The sequence below is a fragment of the Oryzias latipes genome, chromosome 4, assembly GCF_002234675.1.
Source record: "Oryzias latipes chromosome 4, ASM223467v1".
Lineage (NCBI taxonomy): Eukaryota > Metazoa > Chordata > Actinopteri > Beloniformes > Adrianichthyidae > Oryzias > Oryzias latipes.
In genome coordinates, this window is record NC_019862.2 from 12890626 (window position 1) to 12913783 (window position 23158).

The 23158-nt window shown below is 38.4% G+C and overlaps 4 protein-coding genes across 7 annotated transcripts in view; 1 reads left to right on the forward strand and 3 right to left on the reverse strand.

Annotated features, from left to right (window-relative positions):
* The window catches only part of atp13a3 (ATPase 13A3), a 29609-nt gene extending 29107 nt beyond the window's left edge, over positions 1–502 (reverse strand). For both annotated transcript variants that reach the window (XM_023954223.1, XM_023954222.1), the window contains exon 1: positions 295–502. The gene's annotated coding sequence lies outside the window, so the exon portion shown is untranslated. The remainder of the gene's footprint in view (positions 1–294) is intronic.
* A 3127-nt stretch (positions 503–3629) lies between these two features.
* Positions 3630–9879, reverse strand: tmem44 (transmembrane protein 44). Of its 3 annotated transcripts, none has more exons than XM_011473992.3 (10): positions 9599–9878; positions 9410–9521; positions 9244–9334; positions 8920–9098; positions 8536–8622; positions 8285–8455; positions 8037–8198; positions 6877–6996; positions 6657–6800; positions 3630–3866 (listed from the first exon to the last, which is right to left on the reverse strand). In XM_011473992.3, the coding sequence occupies exons 1-10, from the start codon at positions 9769–9771 to the stop codon at positions 3687–3689; spliced, it is 1419 nt and encodes a 472-aa protein (XP_011472294.1). In that variant the 5' UTR covers positions 9772–9878; the 3' UTR covers positions 3630–3686. The 3 variants fall into 3 exon arrangements, with proteins under 3 accessions (XP_011472294.1, XP_004068012.1, XP_011472295.1); XM_004067964.4 differs by having other exon boundaries at positions 9410–9536; positions 9599–9877; XM_011473993.3 differs by lacking the exons at positions 6657–6800; positions 6877–6996 and having other exon boundaries at positions 9410–9536; positions 9599–9879.
* A 225-nt stretch (positions 9880–10104) lies between these two features.
* On the reverse strand, positions 10105–15350 carry lsg1 (large 60S subunit nuclear export GTPase 1). The gene is made up of 14 exons (XM_004067899.4): positions 15007–15350; positions 14794–14920; positions 14548–14668; positions 14383–14469; positions 14115–14201; positions 13968–14028; positions 13581–13757; positions 13046–13399; positions 12799–12900; positions 12563–12706; positions 12253–12376; positions 11971–12050; positions 10792–10965; positions 10105–10676 (listed from the first exon to the last, which is right to left on the reverse strand). Exons 1-14 carry the CDS (start codon positions 15103–15105, stop codon positions 10497–10499), a joined length of 1917 nt encoding a protein of 638 aa, XP_004067947.1. The 5' UTR covers positions 15106–15350; the 3' UTR covers positions 10105–10496.
* Positions 15351–16418: 1068 nt separating this feature from the next.
* fam43a (family with sequence similarity 43 member A) lies at positions 16419–18355 on the forward strand. The gene is made up of 2 exons (XM_011473994.2): positions 16419–16519; positions 16625–18355. Coding segments are annotated over exons 1-2 (1068 nt in total). The 5' UTR covers positions 16419–16518; the 3' UTR covers positions 17692–18355.
* Positions 18356–23158: the final 4803 nt, after the last annotated feature.

A 23158-nucleotide genomic window follows, 5' to 3' on the forward strand; every position in this document is an offset into this window, starting at 1 on the left:
TGGATGCTTGCTAGCTAGCTAATGCTAGCCAGGCTAACGACCGCCCTCAATGTGTCTCTTCAATTCATAATTCTCATTTATTTGTTTACATTTAGAGGAAATTTGTGTTTAAAAAAATATAATACGTCCAGCTTTTCCCAGTGAATCCCAGAGTAGAGAGGCTGAGCACACGTTTCCGCAAAGCTGATATTACCGCAGTAGTTTAGCCGCGCTTCATAGCAACTAACACATGGGTGATGGTGACAGCGATGATGAACGGAGACCGCAAACATATTATTTCAGAATAATACTCACCCAGAACCACCTGGACACTCTGAAGATCACCTTCGTGTCATGATTACAAGGGCCGTGGGTGTTGTCGGAAGGAAAACGTCGGAGGAAAAAACTGCGCTGAGTTTATTTGAAAAACGCTATCAAGGCAGAAAGCCGAATTGGAAGGTTGCGCTGTGTTGACAGCTGAGAATGAGTACTCTAGCAGCAGTGAACTGGCCAGAACTGGCTGCGTGACTCCAGGAAGTGACGTATTATGATGGTGTCACTCAAGCGCACGCAACTTAAACGACACCAAAAATGGAAAAATAAAGAATCCTAATGGAATAATAATAATCCTTTTTTTTAAGTTTTAAATGTAAAAATAATACAAATATCATTAAACAGAGATTATGTACACTCAAGAGTAGTTATTTGAAATTATCGATTTAAGGTGATTTGTAAAAGATTGGAACATTTTCTCTTTCATAATGAGGAGTGAATGAATAAAAGACAAATTGTAAACGCTTTGAGCGTCTGGAAAAGCGAAGATAAATCTAATCCATTATTATAATTATCATTATAAAAGACTTTATCAACAACATCGACAGTAAATAGTTTAAGAATTTCTATGATTATAACACAAGAAAAATTAAACAATGGAGCCAAAAGAAGAAAGCAATGTCAAAAAATGAGAAAAAAAGGGGAAAACAATTTTAGAGAGCACATTCCTATTATTCACATACGTAAAAAGAAAGAGAGCAAAAACAAGGGGATCACCAGTTGAATTGTACAATTGTACTTTTTAAATATGTTACAAGTTTTTAAACATTTAACATTTTCAGAGGTTTTAACAGATTCTGATTTTTTTTATTTCAAGAAAAAAAAAAAGGGCGAGATTGGTATTGTTATTTACATTTATGAACATAATATTTGGTTAAAATGAAAATTAAATTCACTAAGTAGACCCTGTTTTTTCTTTTGTCTTAGAAAAAACCTGAAATGGAATGTTTAAAAAAGAAAGAGAACATGTATTTTATCTTTACTGTCTAAGATACTAGACCAAAATGCTGTAGCATGTGTGCGAGTTCAAATTAAATGTGTAAAAGTTTCAATATGATAGTTGTAAATTGAACAACTGCTGTCATCATAGATTTAAAGTGAAGTCACCTTTTTAGGAATGTTATTTTGACTTCAGGATTTTTTTTACACAATATTTGAACTAAATGAAAAAAAGTATATCACTAAAACAGGTGTTCAGGTTATTTTTTAACCCGGATTAACAAAATAACACTTTTTCAGTGGAAAAACACACTTCAAAAGTCAAACACTTTATCAGCTAAAGAAGACATAAGGTGGAAAAATGTGTTTTGCACAAATCAATCTATTAGGCTTTAAATCAAGAGATTAGTGGGTTTCATTATTCTTGCTCCAGGGAGGTGCCATCAAAGAATGTTGTTAAGTGTTTAAAAAATGTTATTCAAATTATCTAAATAATGTAATTTTTTGCAGTACATTAAGCAAATTTTAAAGTCTCATTAATGAACAATAATTATAATATAGGCCATTTTTATTGTTTTAGTTTTAAGATACAAGTTCATTTTAATACATGTATTTACACCTTTAATCTAAATTTTAAAACATATTTTCAGACTAAAACAACTATTTTATAACCTTCTAAATTGCTACCTTCTAGCATCTGTCCTACGACAATATAGTCTTGATAAAATATGTTGAAGTCTCTCTTCTTTTTTCCCTTAAAAATGAATCTCCTAATCTTAAATACTAAATATTTGATAAATTGTTATGAATTGATCAATTAAATGTATTTTTTCCTCTTTTTTAGTCTTCAACATCTCCCCTGCTCTCTTTCAAACATACTTGCAAACTGATCTGGTACCACTCGGGCTGAAATCATTCTACATCTTCCATGTTCCCTCACACACAGGCCAAGACAAACAGAAAGGCCCGTTCCCCCAATGTTGCTTCAGATGTGCTAATCCAAGCTCTTTTACACTTTTGCAAACAGAATTCCATGATTCTGTGTGACGCACAGTTTGTTTTCTTTTAGCAGTCTCAGAAGGGACAGAGATGAGGCCCACAGATTGAGCAATGCTAACTCAGGACTTTTCCTTTTGAATCAAACCAAATACAGAACATTTTGTTTTGGTTTGTTCAAAATAAGCAACTGCATACCCCAGGTATGGAAGTTTTTTCCACCCATAATTTTAATAAAATTTAATTGTGAATTGAGAATTACATATTACTTTGAATTATGGGTGAAAAAAACTTCAATAGGTGCTACAGTCATATATATATATTTTATAAATACACACATTTGATATTTTTTCAACAATCCTGCCTTTTTTTGATTAAATGATGGTATTTATTTTCCTGCATAGTAACAAGACATTTTATTCTCAGTATCCTCCTGTTTATATTTTGCAACACAACTCATCCAATGACTCCTTTTCTCAACTTATTAGCTCTAAATTTTCAGTCACATAATTAATGACTATATGACACGGCCTTAATTGATATTCAGTAAATAGTCTCCTAGTCAATTCAAAGTCATGTCTGCTGACAAAACGAGGGCTTATTTTACACAAAGTCTAACTGCTGATATCAGCAATAGCTTTGTTATGTCTCAGTCACTTCCCAGTCACCTCTTTCAGACAGAAGTGTCACTTGAAAAAAATGTATCAGGGTGGAGTTCAAACTTTTCTCTACTATGTGCATTGTTTAGTTATCTGGCCTTAGGAAGTTTCCCTAGTTTAAAAAGCCCCGCTTTGTGTTTCCACCATCATCTCATACAGCTGCAGAGCCAGCAGATGAACAGAGGTCTGCTGAGTGATGGAGAGGACCGACAAGCCTTGGGCGTCTAGTCGGAGGCTTATCTGCTCCACCGCTCCTTTTCCCAGTCCAGCCCTGATAACCCAGGATGACCACAAGACTCGAGATGTGACCCAAAAACCTTTATTGGCAACAATGCCGGTTGTACTGTTGTGCGAGGCGTTTCTTTTGTTCCCCCCTATAAGTAGCAGATACAAATTCTTAAAGTACATTCTGTAAGCTGTAGTTGCTTCTGTTGAACATTGGGAAAACTAGAGCGGTGGTGTCAAACTCCCTCATCTTGCTGCTCTTTGTAGATATCCCTACCTTACCTGTTGGGGAAAACCTGGATCAGGTGCATTTTGCGTTTAAAAAGCTGCCTTGGCAGAGTGTTAAACAAACAGTGGAAAACAAGCAGAACACCAGACATTAAGGAGGAAGGGGGGAAAAAAAACTCCTCACCTAATCAATACTTTGCCCCCAATCAAGTGTTTGCTTCAGTTTCACACTGAACTGAAAAACTGGCCAATGAAGTGACAGATACCAGGTCAATGTTTGCCCTGTTTATTAATTCTCAAATGACTGCTTTATTTGCGAAAGACTGTTCAGATTACAGCAGGGCTGCACTCCTCTGAAGCAGACAGTGTTTTCTTTGGGGGTTCGGAGTATGTGCAGATGCTGAGGGGTTTGGGGTTTACTGGCCAGTCTTGAAGGGGGAATTCATCTCTCTCCTGGAGTTTCACTGTTGGTTTACTCCACTGTGAAATGGCTGCTCCAAAATCCCACTGGAAAGTGAAAGGATACAGAAGGTGGGTTAGAAAATGTCCTGGCAATCAAAAATGGTTCTTAAAAACATTTATAAACAATATTGCAAGTTTAAATATATTAAAATATTTTTTGCAACACCTAACAGTGTTATGGTATCTTATACTTGTTTATGTCACACTATGAATTAGCAGTAAAGCTTTTTTATGCAATATCAGACAATAATCTAATGGCATGTACCTGGATTATAGTAAGATTTTTTACTGGTAGTTAAAAGCAATTCATAATTTTCTTTCTTATTAAGACTTAGCTCCCATAGACCACATGACAGAATCTGCACAATCTTTGACCAAATTGCAACACCATTAAATAAACGGATACATAAGGAGGTTTCCTATGTCTGTAGAACATTAACCCCCGAGTAGTGTGAATCATCAGTCAAGGTTTGGCAAACTGAAGTCTTTGTTTAGGAATGTGTTCCTTCTCTCCCTACCTAGTTTTCAACCTGTCACGTTTGCCTGTCTTGTCTCTGAGAAGTAAGGAGTAAAATTTTAACAACGCCATGCTGATGGAAATCAACCTGAAGTCCTAATCATGCTTTGTGTGTTTTTCTCACATTTTTTTAAACATATACTTAAGACTAATTCAATTAAAACCCTTTATGGTTTACTGCACCTTTAAAATGTCCATATAGAGTTTACAAAAAATATGGCCTAAAGGTCAAAATCTACATTTGCTGTATTTCCAAATATGAATCAACAACAGTTTTTTTCCCATCCCACCAACTTAAAATGGCCTTACTTGAAGTGGAATATTTCTTACAGAGGATATTATAACCCCTGGTGTCAGGAAATTCTCCATTGAAAGCTGACAGGCAGCCCACTAGAGAGCAGTACAACGTGCAGGTTGAATTTTTTTGGCTTTCGCCTGTTAAATATTTGACATGCTTTGGCTAAAAACAGGAACCTATTTTTTTTTCCACAAAAAAAAAAAAAGGATGCCAGGGAGCAGTGGATGCCGTTTGTTTTTATTGAACACATGCTGATACAGATCTGAAAGTCTTGTTTTGTTCCACCTCACAAAGCCTTGTTTAAAAAAAATAAATCAATACATAAAAAAACTTTAAATGAAAACGTATTTGTCGTAAAGCTATTGTGTCATATCTGCGTCAGTAAAGATAGACACAGTTTTGTATGGAATTTAAGCCCATTTGGTTTAAGTTTGCTTTGTAGCCTTAACCACAACATAAAATTACCTCATAAAATGTAAAATATATATTTCAGATCAGAAAAAAAAATAAAATAAACATTAGCTGACATTATACAAGCAAGATAAGAATATTTTGAATTTGAAAAATGTTTAAATATTTGGTGTTTGTCATATTACAGATGATACTGAATTACTATAAAACAAAAGTCAAATATGGTGGTAGTGTGATAGTCTGGGCTAATTTTTACCTGAGGACCTGGAAGATTTGCTAAATGAATTTTGCCCTAAACCATGGACTTTTGAAGAAGAATCTCATCCATCTGCCACTGTGCACATAATTGGCATTCAGTTGTCAGTTATGTTTGATATAAATTATGGCCCAATCATTTATTACTGTTTTTCCACACAATGTTTTGCAAGGATTGGACATTTTTGTCCCTTATAGTAAAAAAATGCTCTTATTTACAATCGTCCTAGGTCAATCTTTTACATTGGTTTTGGGGTCTGAGTATATTAAGTGTGGCAAAAATGCAGACAAAAGTGGCATTGGGATGGGGCTTTTCATCATATTTTATCCTATTGTTGATTTTCAAGAGGGCATTGTCCATGCACAATGTTCACGCACAGTAAGATTTCTTGGCAAAGGGTCACCACATAAGAGGCCATGAACATTCCTACAAATAGCAGGGGGTTGTATATATTGGCCTCTTATAGACAGGGCAGCCATTTTGCACTGCTTCCTAGGCAGACTGACCCAGCCCAGGCCTAATCTTTCAAAGATTCCCTATGGCAGAACAACTGGGTCGTATCTCAAAGAAAAACTACTGAGCGACTAAGAAAAGAAAAACTTGCAATTTAATTTCCAAAGAGTTTGCCAACAATGTATTTTATGATAAAATAAATATAGTATAAATGTCAACTGCCTAAAATAACGCTTTGAAATGAATATTTGACTCTAAACAAAATGATCACATGCTCACACTCCAGTAAAAGGTACAGTTCATCATTTTGACTAGAACGTGCTGACTGTTGTCCCCTAACAAGAACATTTCTCTGCAGTCTTCTGACTTACTTCCCCATAAGTCACATGTTAAACTAAACTCCAAGTAGGTTGCAGCCAAACTACTGTTTTTTTGCCTTTTAAATGTTCTACTTCTCAGCTACATTCTAAATTTCCATTTCAGAAATTCTAAACTTAATTATTAAAGGAATTCCTTAAGTTAGCCGAACTTCAGTCGTACTACTAAAGACGGTGAAAGGTCATAGGTTGAATAATTTAGGATGATCATACAGCATCTTGTAATTTTTTTCTGATGCAACACAAGCAGCAAAACTAATAGATTTGGTCTGTTTTATCTGCTGTCACCACCCAGTGGCACTTTGGTAAAATACAACTTTGAGAGTTTTTTTATGAGCAAATAAAACAAAACAAAAAAACTCTAAAAATTAAGAAAAGATTTTTTTAAAATATTTGCATCACTTAGATAATGAATTGACATTAATTTAAGGACGGTAGACTTGTGATGAGTAAATAATTAAAATCTTGTGTTAAACGTATCCATTAAAATGGATTTCTGAGGTTCATCTGTTGTCCAACCCACCTCCAGATCAGAGCTGTCAGGCGAGGAGTCATAGGACGTATCTGAGGAGCAGAGACTGCCAACTCTGACCAGGCGCACCCTGCTGCACAGAGCTCCATCCTCCACCCTTTCCTTGCCCATCATAACTTCTTTAAATGATATTTGCTACGAGGAGACATGTTTATTAAGTAACCGAGCAGTGGGCTGGTACAAATCTGATCTACAACAGACCATTCCTTACTTTTGCTGGCTGAATACTGACATCCATATACTGACCCATATCAGTCATCTTCTGAATATTTTTCACTTTTCCAGAGAATGTTGAATATTGTCGTATACAATCCAAGACATTAGCGAAGACCTTAGATAGAAAAACAATGTAATTATTTGCACATGTCTTAAGTGATCTGAACAAGATTTTCAGTGGGTGTAAAAATATTTCAGAACTTACAACGTATTCTGCTAAATCTGCTTTTTGAAAGAAAAAAATATATGTAGCTCTTCATTTTCACTTCACTTTGATAAGTGCGGACACATTATTTTGTTAAAACTTAGTTTAAGACTTTAACAAGCAGACAAATATATATTTGAGTCTTGTCATAGAATGTCCTGAATTCTTTTGACTGAGAGGCCCCAACACAGAAAGGAATACTAAGATAATGTAGCAGCAACTGGGTAAGAAGTAAAAAATACATTTGATCAAACCCCACCACCATTTGGTTCTTTAAACCAAAATGAGGAACTTTGGTTTACACTTGAACAATTTTATCTACATTGTTTCTTTTGTAATAGTAAATTATGACTTTGCACTGAATATTTAACAGAAAAGTAATATTTCAGACATGATCAAGAAAAACAAAGACAAATTGAAAAAAAGAAATAAATTTGAGTTTTCTTGTAAATTTAGAAAGAACATGAAAATAGCAACATTTTTAGAGTAAATTCCAACATGAGAAAAAACTGAAGGTAAACAACATCTGAAACTCCCAAAGAAATAGGAGACAAGACAGACCAAATCATGAATAACGATTAAGATTAACAATAAAACAATTAAATGACTAAGTTAAAATATTAATCCCATTGGGGATTTATAAAAAAATAAAACCATGGAAAAATAAATAAAGTCTCAAGTTGGGAATGATTGACGACCAGTTATTATAATATCCTAGAAAGAAAAAAGGGCCAAAAAACTGGATACTTGATTCGATTATTTGTCTAAAAACTTTATAGAAGAAGTAATTTTCTTAGTTTAAGCTTTAAAATGACAAATACTTGTATATATAAATTTAACTTGGCCTAATTTGAGCTTAAAAACATATGCAAAGCAAAGTTAACTGAAAGTCTTACAGGAAAAGGTTTAATAAAAAAACATTAGCAGTGTCACTAAATAAAGGCATTCACCTTTGTTTGAGCAGAAAAGTTGGAACTTGGTTTCTTCTGTTGATTTGAGAACCCAGTATGCTCTGCACCGATGCTTGAATCACCTAAAAGACTTTCCATGTCCGGACCAAACTTCATCCGGCGCTGCCTTGTTGCTCTCTTGCAACTGTAGATTAATAAAATCTGGAAAAGTAAGGTTAAAAGAAAAAAAAACAAACAGAGAAGCAGCAGCTGCAATGTCTAAAAGTAATATTAGGCCACAAGGATACAATGAGGTCCAGAAGAACACAACTAGTTGCAGAGAGAAGCCATGGTAGGACTCTCAGGAGAAACCCAAACTGAGTGTTAGAAAGGAGGATAGCTGCAGTATAGAGAACACCTGACACGGAGCACAGCAGCCTCGAGAAAATGTAGAATCGAGTAAACTTCTGCCCTTTGGTCTAAAAGAAAAGGAAGACACAAGAAAGGCTTGATACTGGCAACATTTCCATGTAGCACCTATGCCAGTTATGATACTCACTGCTCTGCAGAGCGCGGGAAACCTGGAGGTACAGGCAATGACAAAGGACAGAAGGCCCAGTGTGTAGCCAAGGATTTCAGTGTTGTCCTTCAGAAAGGAAAATATTTAAAAGGATCTAGTCAAATATGACAAATATTTCTCTAAATCATAAAATGCTCAAGATGAGAAAGGCTGAAAGCTTTAAGTCCAAATGTGTCAAGATCCATAAAATCTTTTAACCTCTGATACACAAGAAAGACAACTTCTTAGTATGGACATTAACTTAACTTGGTCCCAGCCAAAGAACAAAAACAACAACCTAATATTGGTTTTGAAAACTATTCAGGCGTGTACACACACGCAAAAACATTGTATGCACAGGAACGTTTGTCTGTGCGATCACACCATTAACAGACTCCAGCTGGGAGGCTGCAGACCAGAAGCCAGAAGCCTCCGTGCTTTGACAGATCTGACTGTGGGAGGCTCAACCCTGGACTTCAAAAACCCTCCTGCGACCACCATCAACACCCCCACAGCCAGGAGATGCTGCCTCCTGCGCTTCTTCGCCATCCTCAAGCGCCTGTCTGAAGAAGAAAAAAACATGTCCAGTTCATTTGTGTGGTTATCAGTAGTCCGCTCTTTGTTTTGCATAAAGTTTTAGGTTTGAAGGAGACACATTGGTTGTACTTTGCATACTTTACAACTGCATGATTTTCTATTTTAACTTACGTCCTTCTGAGTTCCAGCACAGGAATACAGAGAAGCAGCACAAAATACAGCTGAAAGCATCCAGAGCAGCCGCAAAAGAGCCCATGAAAACCTAAAAGACAAGGCAAAAGTAAGAAAAACCACATCCCAGCATGCAGCTGATGAAAAACAAAGCCAAACGACTTACCTGAATGTGCAGCTGCCTGGACATGATGGCTCCCATTGCGCTGCACAGGTCACCAAGGAAGCAGTAGAAACCCAGGATGGTCTCTCCTGAATACTCCCCTGGAAATTTGCACCTCAGATACAAAAGCCTTGAACAGGTTTAATGCAGAGTTTCTCCCGGGACATCAGAGGAAATGTGAGCTTTACTTACAGAAGGCATGACAGCAGCAGGAGCAACGCGGACAGCAAAGTCAGGCCGGCAGGTGCGCACAGTTTGTCCGCGTCGTGAGTGAAGCAGGTGGAGAACCACGCGAGCCAAAACGCAGCCTGGTTGGACAGGAAGCTGCTGCCTCTGAAGCCACCATGCACCGAGCTGCCCGACATTTTTGTTTTCTGTCGAAAATAACTAAACTTAAGATCACGAGGAGCTCATCCTTTAAATGACGAGAGGACTCAAAGGACTGCGCTAGGGGGAGGGGCTTAGATACCTGAGATACACCTGTCCAAAGCCAACAACAGTATCAGCAGGCCCACATTTATTTATTTTTTTAGAATAAATGACGTTTGCATCTTGTTTAAATTGGAGTTCAAGAATTATTGCTTTATTTTAGTGTAGCTACGATGCTTTGAAAAAACAACCATTTCTTCCAGCACCTCATTTCTAAAACAAATTATTTTTGCGTGAAGATATTTTACGTTAAAATGATCACAAGTCTCTTTGACTTCAGAACAATAAGCAGTTTATTTTTAACTTGCAAAGATTTGCAGCTTCTATTGAAAACAACAACCTGGACCCAAACAGCTTTTATTCTGAAAAACAGTCTGACTTCAATCCGAAAAATTTGGCATTAAATACACAACATTTCCATTGTTTGTACATTACACATTTTCTCAATGTGTAGCTGCTGTCATCTGCAGTTTTGATCGGGTGATTTTATTTTTCAAACCACAGTAGGCTATTAGAATCTGTGTTGAGTTCAAAACATTTCATTTTCCTCAGATTAAAGAATTCTCAATCACCAGTGGTTCAAGTGACTATCAGCTGGATCAGAAATTGCTTATAAACTTATACATGTTTCAGTTTATTTAAAAATCTTTAAAACAATCATTCAGGCATCCAGATGCTTGGTGGTCCTGCGTAATTTTTGCTTCTTGTTCTTGTTGCCGTGCATCTTCCAGGGTTTTCCCTGGTGTGGTTGTGATTCAGAAACGGCTTGTGCGACAGGCCCACTGCCTGGTTTGTAACCCATGATGGACTGGACGCCTTTGGTGAGTGCACGCACATTCTCCTGCAAACAGAAAACAACACACTGTTAGCCAATTTTAATAAGTAGGCGGTTTAAAAACCATCCTGGAAACAGAAAATCTGTCTAGAAATGAAATAGAGCAGCAGGCTGGTTTTACCTGATGAAAGAAGTTCTTATCAACAACATTTTCAATCCTCTTGATTTTGCCCTGTTTGTTTGTTGCTGTGGAGAAATGACCCACGTCTGGCTCTCTCCTCTGAAACTTGCTGTGCTGTGGTTGGAAGTCTTCAGCCTTGATGTGTGGAGGAGGATGGCAAAACAGAAGCTTTCCCTGTGAGGAATAAAACACTGTAAGCTTTACCTGTACATGGCTAAAGAAACACTGAAAAGATTGGAAAACACTTTGCTTGCATTGATGTTCCACTGTGCAGGTTTTTTCTATTTAAATTTTGTTAATGGATGGAGGTTGGAATGGAGGAGGGGGGGGGGGGGTGCTAAACATTTTACTAGGCCTGCAGAATAAATCGCAAACTTGAACTAAACAACATTTTACAAACACTGACGTTTTTGTTTTTAAAGGAAATGAACTGAAGCAAACAGTTTGATTTCGCAATGACGATATCAAACTGTGTAACACACATATCGCAAAAGACGGTGAAAAGTGCAATTTATGTTTACCTTACATGTGCTAAAACAGTCTTATGGCAGCATAAAGTATTGAATGAATCAAATAAATCCCTGTTTGCATTTGACCAATCAGATGGACCCCTTCATGTTGTAGACCAACCGGATGGAGTCCTTTTATGTTAGATGTTCACTTCCTATATAGACGAGGGTCATTTGGGGTATAATATAAGGTATGTTGACTCCTATTTATTACTAAACAGTTGCAGTGAAATGAAAATTATGTTTTTGGTTGTTTTGCCATTTGATCATATATCGCAAGTTTTATCGTCATTGCAATATTGATCATTAATATCGCCATATCGTGCAGCCCTACATTTTACCAATAAAGTTCAAAATTGGCTCAGTGTCTGATTTTTTTAATGCATGTATTTAATTAAACTGTTTTTTTTTTAAATCAGCAAAGCTAGTACAAAGTGTTAAGATTAGATAGCTTTAAAAAAGAAAAATCTTTAAATTAATTACAGGTGTTTGTTTTTATAATAAATCTATAAAGAAAAACACTAAAATAAGTATTGTGAATTATGCAACTAGTTACTTTAGATTTGTTTTCCTGTATTTAATTGGCCAAATGATGACATATATTTGAGTAACAATGTTATAACCCGGGACAAGAAGATAATACAAGTCAACCAACTAATATCAGACTTACATTGACATAATCTTTTAAGATGTAGCGAGCTGATCGGGGCTGGTCAGGCTGCCCGTGTGATGTCATAAAGCCCCTCATGTCTGAAACAAATGAAAGACAAACACGTCGTTTGTTCGATTTCCTCAAATGTCTGCAGTCAAAAACAAAAAGCAATGAATTAAACCAACAGAAAAATGGGATAGAATTTCTTCAAACAGGTAGAAATACAAAAGCAAAAGAAGCATAAATATGATGAGATGGAAAGCTTCCCGCTAAAACACTATTAGCATCTCCTTGACTCACATCCGTACGCCGTCAACAGCTCTTCTGAGGTGGGAGGCCTGTCAGGATCTTCATCCTCTCGTGGTCTGATGATGTTAATACCGTATGTTCCTTCTAACACGTGTCGAGGAATCATCTGGCACACGTGATGAATCCATTAAGGTCTTGCACATTTCAGGCATTAGGCTATGTATAATGTTTACTTGGTGACACATTCTCCACACAAAAGTGTTTGAATTATAAAAAGTTTCATTAAAATGGAAAACCAGTGTGAATGATCAGTTATCAAAACAGCACCAATCCTCTTTGGCTTTAGTTCTTTAAAGGATATATGGGAGATTGCAGGTACATGATCTCTCATCTGGTCTATGGGCAGAATCCCTGAGCAGATCATCTCCGCTTTGGTAGAAACGAAGGAGGGCATGACCAGACCAGGGCAGTCACAGAGACACAGGCCCGGCTCCACATACAAAGTCTGCACAAAAATGATACATATATATATTTAAAAATCAAGATCTTTCTAAAGAAAATCAGTAACCTGAATCGTTTTAGTGAATAGGATGGTACCTGAAAGTGCTTAGTGTGTCCCGGTGTGGCTGAAACGGAAACCTTCTTGTTCCTCAATATAGTGTTAATGGTGGAACTTTTTCCTACGTTGGGATATCCTACCTGTTAAATCCAAACCAAAACAGGAGAAAAATGTAAACAATGTTCAGAAAAAACTCAAAATATTTGTCAGAAGAAACTGATTCCAGATTTTAAACTCTCAAAATGAACAGATTCATAGTCTTAATAAGGGGATCTTTTTACCCACCAGTCCAACTGTGAGCTGCTCCTCTTTACACCTGGGCCCTTTGTGCGCAGCCTTGAAAATGTTGAGCAGCTCATCCTTATGTAGAAGTCGACTAGAATTGTGGAATGTTTCACTGGATGATGTAGGAGTTCCTCCATCTCCTTCTTCCTCATCTTCTGAGCATGTATGCCAGTCCTCCTCGTCAACTGTTACACTTTCCTGCTGGTTTTCCTCCTCACCACTCTCTTCCTCTTTACTGTCCTGATTTTCCACATTTTCACCACTTGCTCCTTTATTGCTTAGGTCTTCATTCCGTGGAACATCATCTTCCTCTGGATCACTTTCTCTGCACTCTGGGTCGTCCACTTCAATGCCCTGTGAGGAGACACGTGTCAGTCAAAGGCAACTGGTTTTAGAGACTACAGAATGTCAAAGCACATTAAAGAGCAATCTGAATAACATTCTTAGCTTAAAAAAGGGAGCAAGGAGGTCTGCAGAGTTCAAATGTTAAAAAAAACTTTTTTTAGACATTTCTTTTTAAATTTGACCTCATCACCTTTTCTTCTGCATCCAGCCGATTCCCTTCAGCAAGTGCAGACCAGAAAACTGCCCTGAGACCCTCTTTCTCAAAGAATCTGGCCCAGACTTTTCTCTGCTCTCTGGTCAGGAGGTCTGCCTTGTTCACTAGAAGCATGTTGACCTTATCTGGTGACACTTCCTTCACATAGGACTCCTGGTGGCAAACAAAAGAAGATGGATATTAGCCTTTTGGAAATCTGATTTAATGCTGATTTATTTGGCATATTGTGACTGTTGAAGTAATTACTGCCATTTTTGCTAAACTTGTCGATTCTTCTGATTATTTTTGGTTTTGAATCACAAAAATCTATACGTTTTACTGCCCATTCCATTTTAAAATCTCTCAAACAAACCAAGGACTTACCAGATCGGCGCATCTGAACAGTAAAGGATTTCTGGCATCAACAATCTGAACAACAATGTCACTGAAAGAGAAAAAGACAAATTAAGTATAGCAGCTCATAGAAATAGTATCATTCCTCCCAAAATTCAGGTTTAAACTCAATACTACCTTCTCTCAATCACTCTCCACAGCTGCCTCCAGAATTCAAGATTTTTCTCAAATGGCGTCAGAATTAACTTTTGTTCCTCCTCCAATCTTTAAGAAAAGAGATTAAAAAAAAGACAGACAGTTCAGATTAAGGGTCTCATAAGCCACCAGTTAATACATTTAATGAACCTTTGTGCATTGATGAGAAAAATACAAACTATAAAAATAGGCAAAGTGACCTGTACTATTTTAAATTCGAATTTGACTCAAAACACAACTATTTACACACTTTGCAAGTGTTCTTCTCCACAGCAAGAAGCTGTCTTTTTCATCTTGCTGAAGAGCTTCTGCACTTGTGCTTTCATCCCAGTGTGGACTTGAAACACAAAAAAGAAAACATTTAAATTAATCTGCACTTTGGCGTCACGTAGTCAAGTCTGTCGAATGAGCCTACCGGCGAGGAATTCTCAGGAAATGTTTATTTTCTTCATGCAGCTTCTTCAGCCGAATTTTCTCCTCTTTTCTTAGAATGCCTGCTCTGGCTTCAGCTGGCACAAATTCAATGTTTAGTTTCTCTGGAGAGCAGGGGAAAAAAAGTCAGTTATTTTTGCTTTTCAAAGGTCTGTTAAGTAGATAAAACAAAAGAAAATGTTTAGTCACAATTATAACATATTTTCGTCAATAAATGAGGGTTTATTACCTGCAACAAACTCTGTCCCTGCCAACTCAGCAGTGGCCAAAAAGTCATCCATAGAACTCTGCTCTGTCACTGACTGCAGGTTTAGCCGCCCCCAGTCGTAGCCATCGTTCAGTTCACTTGTGTGTAGCTGGGGGTGGGGTTAAATTATATATTTAAATACAAGAAGTTCATTAAAAGCTAAGCCTTCAGATCATCATGCAGGGAATGTCATACCCATGAGTCGCCTCTCTTGTTTCCTCTGCTTGTTTGGAGCCTTTCCTTTATCAAAGCTCTTCCCAGTCCCACTCCCCCGCCGGCCTTTTTCTTCCCCATAACTACTCCTAAAGCTGTCGAGCAAAAATTGAGAAGTAAAATTCAACTGTGTAAACACCTCGCTAGCAACAAAAAACTGCAATCCATGTGCTGTTCGTTGTTGACGCAAAGTTCGGAAGTGGAAAGAACCAACTAATATGGTCAAACATCTAAGAGTTTAATTACAATGGACGAAAATACACACACTAGATGCGTTTATTATTAAAACACGGAACTCATAAATAACTAAAGGATATTTTAACATGGTTATTTTATAAAATTGCAGATTTATGGCGTTTTCTATGAAATCCTAAATTTGGTACGGTCCGGTGTAAGGTTCAGCTATTAAATGTGCTCTGTACAAACCGGAGCTCAACAACAGAGGTTCCTAATAAGTACCATAAAAATATACGACAGCTGTCAAGACACTTTCTGCTCTCCTATTCTGCAGAAAAAAACCTGTAAAATAACCCTAACACCTTTTAGCATACATATATATTTTTATATCATCACTCACATAGGTTAGCCCTCCATATTTCAAACTACGCAAAAAACACGCTGCAATAATGGAGGCAGTTCACTCAATTAATCACAAGATGGCAGCAAAATCTAAATGACAGAAGCCGAATTTTTTTTCTGACTCGTGCTTTGTTGCTTGACCACAAACTATATTTGTGAACATGTCCATAATTATGAACTGTTTTAACTTAAAAAGTAAAAATGAATGTACTTTTATATGTCCCTGGTTTCCAACAAAGGACAGTAGAAACGTGACTCCATCAGAATAACAATTCTATTCTATTAAAAAAAACTGTATGAATATAATTATTAAGTCGTCAATTAGTTTGTCGTCAACACAAATTTGATTTTTTACTATGCTGTATTAAAACCCAATTTGTGTTTCTTAATAGCCTACACATATTTTGTGCTACATACATTTATTAACATTTAATAAATATAAAATCTTTCAAAATGGTTTTTGTCGGGTTTTGTTCTTGTCATTATTTATCTATTCATTTAGGCGGGGAAAAAACTGAGGTTTTATTCTTAAAAAAAGATCTTAGCGTAAATATAGTAAAAGGTGAGCTTTTATTTTTTTTTTTATTAATTCTGTAAAACTTTGTTGGTCCGTATATTTTCTATTGTTTCTATTCTGGTTTGAATATAGCGTCTGTTCCTTCCGATTTTTACGTTTTTTTTTTTATATTTAAAAAGTTTTCAAAGTAAAAAGATAACAACTGGACCATGCGCCACTTCCATCTATCCATGTGAAGAGAAAAAGTTGGCTCAGTCCTTCCCCCCACGGTAACTCACAGTTGGTTTGTCCCAGTTTATAACGGGGAATCTCCTAGTTTCTGTGAGTCAGTGAGTTTTGCGCTGAGAGGCAGATGCAGAGACGCGCGATGGGCTGGACTTTAAGGGATGCTTGGATGAAGTACGTTGATCTTTTCTCACTGAGTCGCTCTTAGATGACTTGAAAAGCTCCAAACAGCCAAAGGACTTAGAGAAAAACTAAAAGATTTGCTTTCCTGTCTCTCAGTGCTGTTGTTGAACGCAAACACCTATAAAATGCTGCCTTGGAAGAAGAACAAGTTCGACTTGATTGAGGAAGACAAGCAGACCAAGCAGAAGGGCTATGCGGTGAGTCTCAACTACTCAGCGCTCACCTCCTTCGCCAAGTCCTGCCCCGAGAGCGCGCTCAGCCGCGTGGGCAGCATGTTCAAGTCCAAGCGGAAAAAGGTGAAGATCACCAGCGATGACCCCACCTACACGGTGCTGTACCTGGGCAACGCCACCACCATCCAGTCCAAAGGAGAGGGCTGCACGGACGTGGCGGTGAGCAAGATCTGGGGCAAAAGCGAGATGGGCAAGAACGGCACCAAGATGAAGCTGACCATCAGCTCGCAGGGCATCCGGATGGTGCATGTGGACGACAAGGCGAGGAGGCCGGGCCACTTGTACCTGCTGCACCGGGTGACGTACTGCGTGGCGGACCCGCGGCTGCCCAAGGTTTTCGCGTGGATTTACAGGCACGAGATGAAGCACAAAGCAGTGATGCTGCGCTGCCACGCGGTGCTGGTGTCCAAGCCGGAGAAAGCCAAGGCGATGGCGCTGCTGCTGTACCAGACCTCTGCCACCGCGCTGGCCGAGTTCAAGCGCCTGAAGCGCAGGGACGACGCCCGGCACCAGCAGCAGCAGCTCATAGGCGAGCAGACCATCCCGCTGGTACCGCTCAGGAAGCTGCTGAACGGACAGTGTTGCTACAAACCCCCGGTGGAGCGCAGCAGGAGCGCGCCCAAGCTGGGCTCCATCACGGAGGACTTAGTCGGGGAGGAGGAGGAGGAGAAGGCGATGCACTTCGAGTGCGAGGACATTCTGGACACGGACAATGTGAGCAACGGCAAACACGAGCTCACGCAGATTATTAATGACTTGGGAGAGATGAGCATAGGAAACGACGTGCAGACTCTGAAAGCTGACCTCAGGGTGACCAGACTCCTGTCTGGGGAGAGCACGGGGAGTGACTCCTCCATAGAAAGCAACCAGGAGCCTCCACCACTGAATAATAACGGCTTTCAGGAGGTGAAGGTGCTGGAAATTGTCTGAACAGGTTCAGATATTTCTCCTGTTCAGTTTCGTTTTTTGTCAGGCACATTTTCTCTCTCCATAATAGCATTTCTTCAGCCATGTCGGGAAGTGTCAGATCTGTGCCACACTACATGTGAGAACCCACTCTTATTTGGAAGTTCTTAGGCTTTTCAGATGCAAATTCAAGTTTGAATGCATTTACATCTGAGACAACCAAATCCTGGGGTGCCTCAGGACACAGTGCTGTAATACCGTCTTCTTTATTTAAGAGGATTTATTGTAGCATTAAGCTTGTTTACCTGACTTCTTTCCTCACTTGAAATGGCTTTTTTTTTATTGGAACGTGCTCGTCTTGATCCAAAACATCCTTACATTTTTTTAAAAGTGTTTTTTTTGTTCTCAAAAAAGTGGATCTTAAAAAGCATCTGTTATTTCATGGTCAGGGTGTATTTGTAACACTCTGTTGACTCATTTGACGCTGATATTTTGCACTTCTGTCTTTTTTGTTATCTTGTACATATTCTCTTCTATTTTTTATTTTGTTGGTATGTTGTCTGAAACATATGTCATATCTTTGCTGTGCAAAAGAAGAGCAAAACGTTATGTACTGAGATGTAAAAGGAGATGTTTTGATTATAAATGTTATTTTTCAATAAAAGACCAAATGTGGTTTCATAAGTGAGCAGAGATTTCACTGAAAAGAACGACAACAACGAAAATGTGACAACTATCTGAAGATTTATGCACGAGTTGGGGTTTTCCTGGAAAGAATGAAGATGCTGGAGGGAGTTCAGCGTTAGGCCAGATTTTTGCTTTAATTCTTTTTGGCCAAATTGATTGCAGAGAACAAAATGTAAGATCCTGAGTTAAGGTACTGAAGCTTCATTCATTGGCGCTGGCCTCAGGGAGGACAGGCCACACATGAGGACGTCAGCAGAGGTGCAGGCTGTACCATCACATGGGTCCCATAACAACAGGATAGCAGTAGCTTCTGCCAGGACTGCTGTTATGTGCATTCATGTCCTGTCCTCACATGGACACGTTTCTTGAATTTAAAACATCAACATTACTCTCAGAATATCAGTCAAATTAGTATATTTGTGTCTCTTGTTTAAAAGTGGAAGCACAGTTTTCACCAGATTTGATCGGTTCTCTTTATGAAATGCCACCACTTCAGGCTGGACCTGTGGTGAGCTGCAACGCAGACATTCACATCTCACATCACTTCATGTGAGCGGTCGTTACGAGAAGAGACAGAAAAAACCATGTGTCACGGCTGCAGAGGCTTTTGAGCTGGCACTTCCTCTTTACAGACAGACCTTTTCTCCACAGTTGTTCAGATAAAACAGTTTATTTTGATGTTTCTCACTCCCACAGTGTACATACTTGATCCAGAGGACTGTTTCACTGGTAAGTGATTCCTGTAAAAAGCTTCAAAGCAGCTCATCATAAATAACATTGTCTCAGAAAAACAAACACTGAGTTGAGACTGAGCTGAAATAGCGAGAAAACAACCCACCCGGATCATCTGTGCCTCGGCACAAACTATAAAAGTCCATCTCTGATCATCTTTTGATCTATTGTAAAAGCATTCCCAGTGGTCTTTTAATTATGATTATTCTGTTTTGAGCCCAAAAAATGTTGTTTTCAAGTACATGGGTTGTGCAAAGCAACAGTAGTTTATTAAAAAAATTCACCTCTGAGTTGTGGTCGGGACGGTTGGCACAGAGTAAGCCTGCCCTCACTTCCCATCATCCCTTCGTTTACACTCTGTCCAACTAGCTCCCAACGCTAACATAACAGATGACATAAATATAATATTGGAGCAATCCAGCGGTACAGTTTTTGCCAGATCCCAGCTCAGACGAGGAAAACAAAGATGTGTAAATACATTCTAGTCATCTCAACTACAAGCTTTTTTTTAACAAATTTTCTCATCTGCTCCTGATTCATAACAATCTGAATACAGAAATACTCAGATATGCAATTTTAAGCTTAATTTTCTTTATATATGTCATCCATTAAAAAAATGCAACAAGAACATGTTAAAAACATAAAAAACGGGATTTTCATTGAAGTGGATCTTTAAGTCAAACCTGGTAACAGAGATAATAGCTGAGTAGAGTGTTGACTGAGTTAGATTTTCTTCAAGCATGTTATTGTTGTCTGCAGTGCTACTGTCTTAACCCCTCATCAAAGTAAAAACCCTATCATTCACTGAGCGTGTGGCTCTAAATTCCACTTTAAGCAAACTCAGTTCATCAGGCAAATATCGGCCTGGCAGATAGAGCTTAGGTTGACACGGACGCTGAGCAGACCCACTCTAATTAGCAGGCGGCTGAATGATGCCACAGGCCATTCCTGTTCCAGGTCACCGCTAAAACAGGCAGCCTCATGGTTTCCTTTCGAACCATTGCATCTCTGTTATGAATAAGAAAAGCTGCGAAAGCGCAAGAGCTGCCAGTGAGTGAACTCGTGTCTGATTACAGCTCCAGTAGGAGAGACGTCAGAGTTGAGTCACAGAGCAGAGGTATGGTGACCTTCCATGGGTGATGGAAACAAACGCTGCCTGGGCAGCAGTCATCACGTGGATTTCACCAAGTAAATGTAAGGCCCTTACATTGCAAACATTTTACAATGAATAAAAAGTATCAGCTGACTTGAACCCAAGTGATCCAGTGAGAGCCTCTCAGAGCTGCAAACGTGGACAAGTCTGTACGAGATTTTAAATGTTGGTCTACATCGAAAAAAAATAGGACAGAAAATTGTTAACAGTTCTACAACCTGTTTAAATATGCAGACAGACTGGGGTGAAATGTGAGAAAGAGCTGGGGTTGAGCAGTCTTAAATAACTGTGATAAATTATTTAAAAACAACTCGAATTTAAGAAACAGAAAGAACTGCTTTGTTTGCAGTTGGATGACCATCCAAGTCTGTGAAGGCAATGTTATAGTCTCATTTGAAAAGACTCGTGTCTAGGAAAAGTGTTATGCTACGTTCACTGAGCGACTTCCTCTAATGAAAAGCCTATGTATATGCGTGTTTCAGGCTTCAGTGTTCAAAACTCACGTTTACGCATCACTACGCAAGTTTTCAAGTCCGTTGGGCTCTACGTACAGAGCGTGCAGTAATTGAACAATTGGGATTGTTTTGAAAAGTTTAAACACTTGAACTTTGACCAACCAGGGGCTCGGATAGTGATGACGTCCTTTTTAATTCACGGAAATGCAAACCGTTTGAAAATCGATCAGGAAGAAGAAATTAATAATTGCAGTTTGTGTCCGGCTGGATTTCTATGACAGCAAGTCTTTTATATATCAGAATAGAGTTGTAAAAGGGAAAGCCTGCAGCAAGATTTATGAGATTTGCACCGCTTCGACATTTCGCACCAAACCTCTTCCACCTCTTTTGAGTATGTGCAGTAGTATTGGGTAGCGACGGTCCAGTGTGAACAATGTATGTGTGCTATGGAGGATTTGAATGGATGTGGTGCCTGCATGCTCCTGACTCCCGCATCTGTCCTGACCGAACAGTTAAGATACTAAAATAACAGCTTCAGTAATAATCTTCAAGAAAACACAAACAGGGCCTATGAGACATACAGAAACCTGTCCGTGAAGACCATGCAGTAAAGCTATCATTTGTGGTTCAAATGTGTATAATCAACTCTGTCCTCAGCTGAGGAAGCTACTGTTGAATGCAGTTTTACACAAAACAGGAATTAAGGTGTGGCAGACCTTCAGGCTAAAGTTCTATGAGGCTTTGATGGTCTGCTTTTAGAAGAGATGACACACTCGAACTGTGGCCTTCACAGCCAGACAGTGTCCAACTGTGTCAGTTCACCTATGACGTTACCGGGACGACAGCTGAGTGTGTGAGAAAGCAGAGAGAGAGAGAGAGAAAGCGAGAGAGCGAGCGAAACAGGAATTAATTATAACTTTGAACATGACAGCTGTTCTCCACCAAACGAGCATGTGTGACGTGTTACAGTGACTGTGCATTCACAGAAGTGGAGAATTCCAACATCAAGATAAAACACATGGAAAATGGTTTCAAATAGCAAGGCAATATTTCAAACTTTAAGGCAATATTAGTATCATTATTGACAAAGATTAAGAAATCTTCTCCCAGCTCAAACACTAATAATAGCACCTCAGCTAAATGAACCTCTGTTTCAATATTATTAACAATAACAAAACTGTTTGAAATATATATTTTGATCCTTTCATTTGTAATGTTATTCCACTCTGCTATTCTTATGTGTCACCCTTCCAAAATCTTCTGGCCCCTTCTAAATATGTTCTAGTTTTTTACTCATTTAAGTTTCCCCATGTGGACGTCACTATTGGTTGCTGATTGAGTCCACACACCATGTTTGTTTTTTTAATTTTTCAAACTTAAATTGAAGTAATTCGGGTTCTTTTTAAGCCAAAATAGTTTGAGTTAGTGCTCAAACTTCCAATAATTTATAACAATGTGGAACCTTCACAGCTAATGCCTTGGTTACAACTTCCCTTACGGGTGATTATGGACTGTCTGCACAATGTGCCCCCTCTATGTCTCTTAAATATAATCAAGCTCCTTGGTGCCACTTGTTTCAAGGATTCAGGTTTTTTATATGCTGTGAAACACTCAAGCCAAGTTTAAACCAGTGAAAAGTCGGAAACTCCGTGCATTTCCGACTTTTAATTTTCACTGAAAAGTCTAAGTCAGGGGTGTCAAACTCATTTTCACAGAGGGCCACATCAGCATAGTGGTTGTCCTCAAATGGCCAGATATAACTTTTACATGTAACTAAATGTTAAAAGAAAAATAATGTACCTACTCCTTAATGTTAAATAACTCAATATTTATTTATTATAACTTTTTAAAGTGACAATTATGGTTGCATAGAAAAATATGTTTGCTTGTTAATCTATCATAAATAGTTAATGCATAGTTGTCCAATCCGATATTTCAAGTCCAATTCCCCCTAGATATGAATAAATACACAACAATTTTTATTTTGTATTTTAAGAAATTAAAAACGTTTATGCTCTCGCGGGCCACATAAAATGACATGGCGGGCCACATTTGGCCCGCGGGCCTTGAGTTTGACACATGTGGTCTAAGTAAACAAATGCGTATGAGCATTTTGGGCTTCGGTGTTCAGAACTCTTGTGTTCATGCGCCGCTTTGCAAGTTTTTAAGTCAGTTTGCTCTACGCATAAAAAACACACAGGAACTTGGATTTGCTAGTGACTTATGAATAGGTTGCTGTTCAATACACATACCCTTTATAAAAATTGATCATGACAGAGAAATGAATAATTGCAGTTTGGGAATTAAATGACACCAAGTGTTTCATATATTGGAATAGAGGTGTGAAAGAAAAAGTCTGGAGCAAGATTTGCTTCAACATTTTGGACCAAGCCTCTTCCAAATAGCTACATGCGCTAGTCTTGGTTAGCAGCAGTCCAGTGTGAACACCATGCACTAAAAGCAC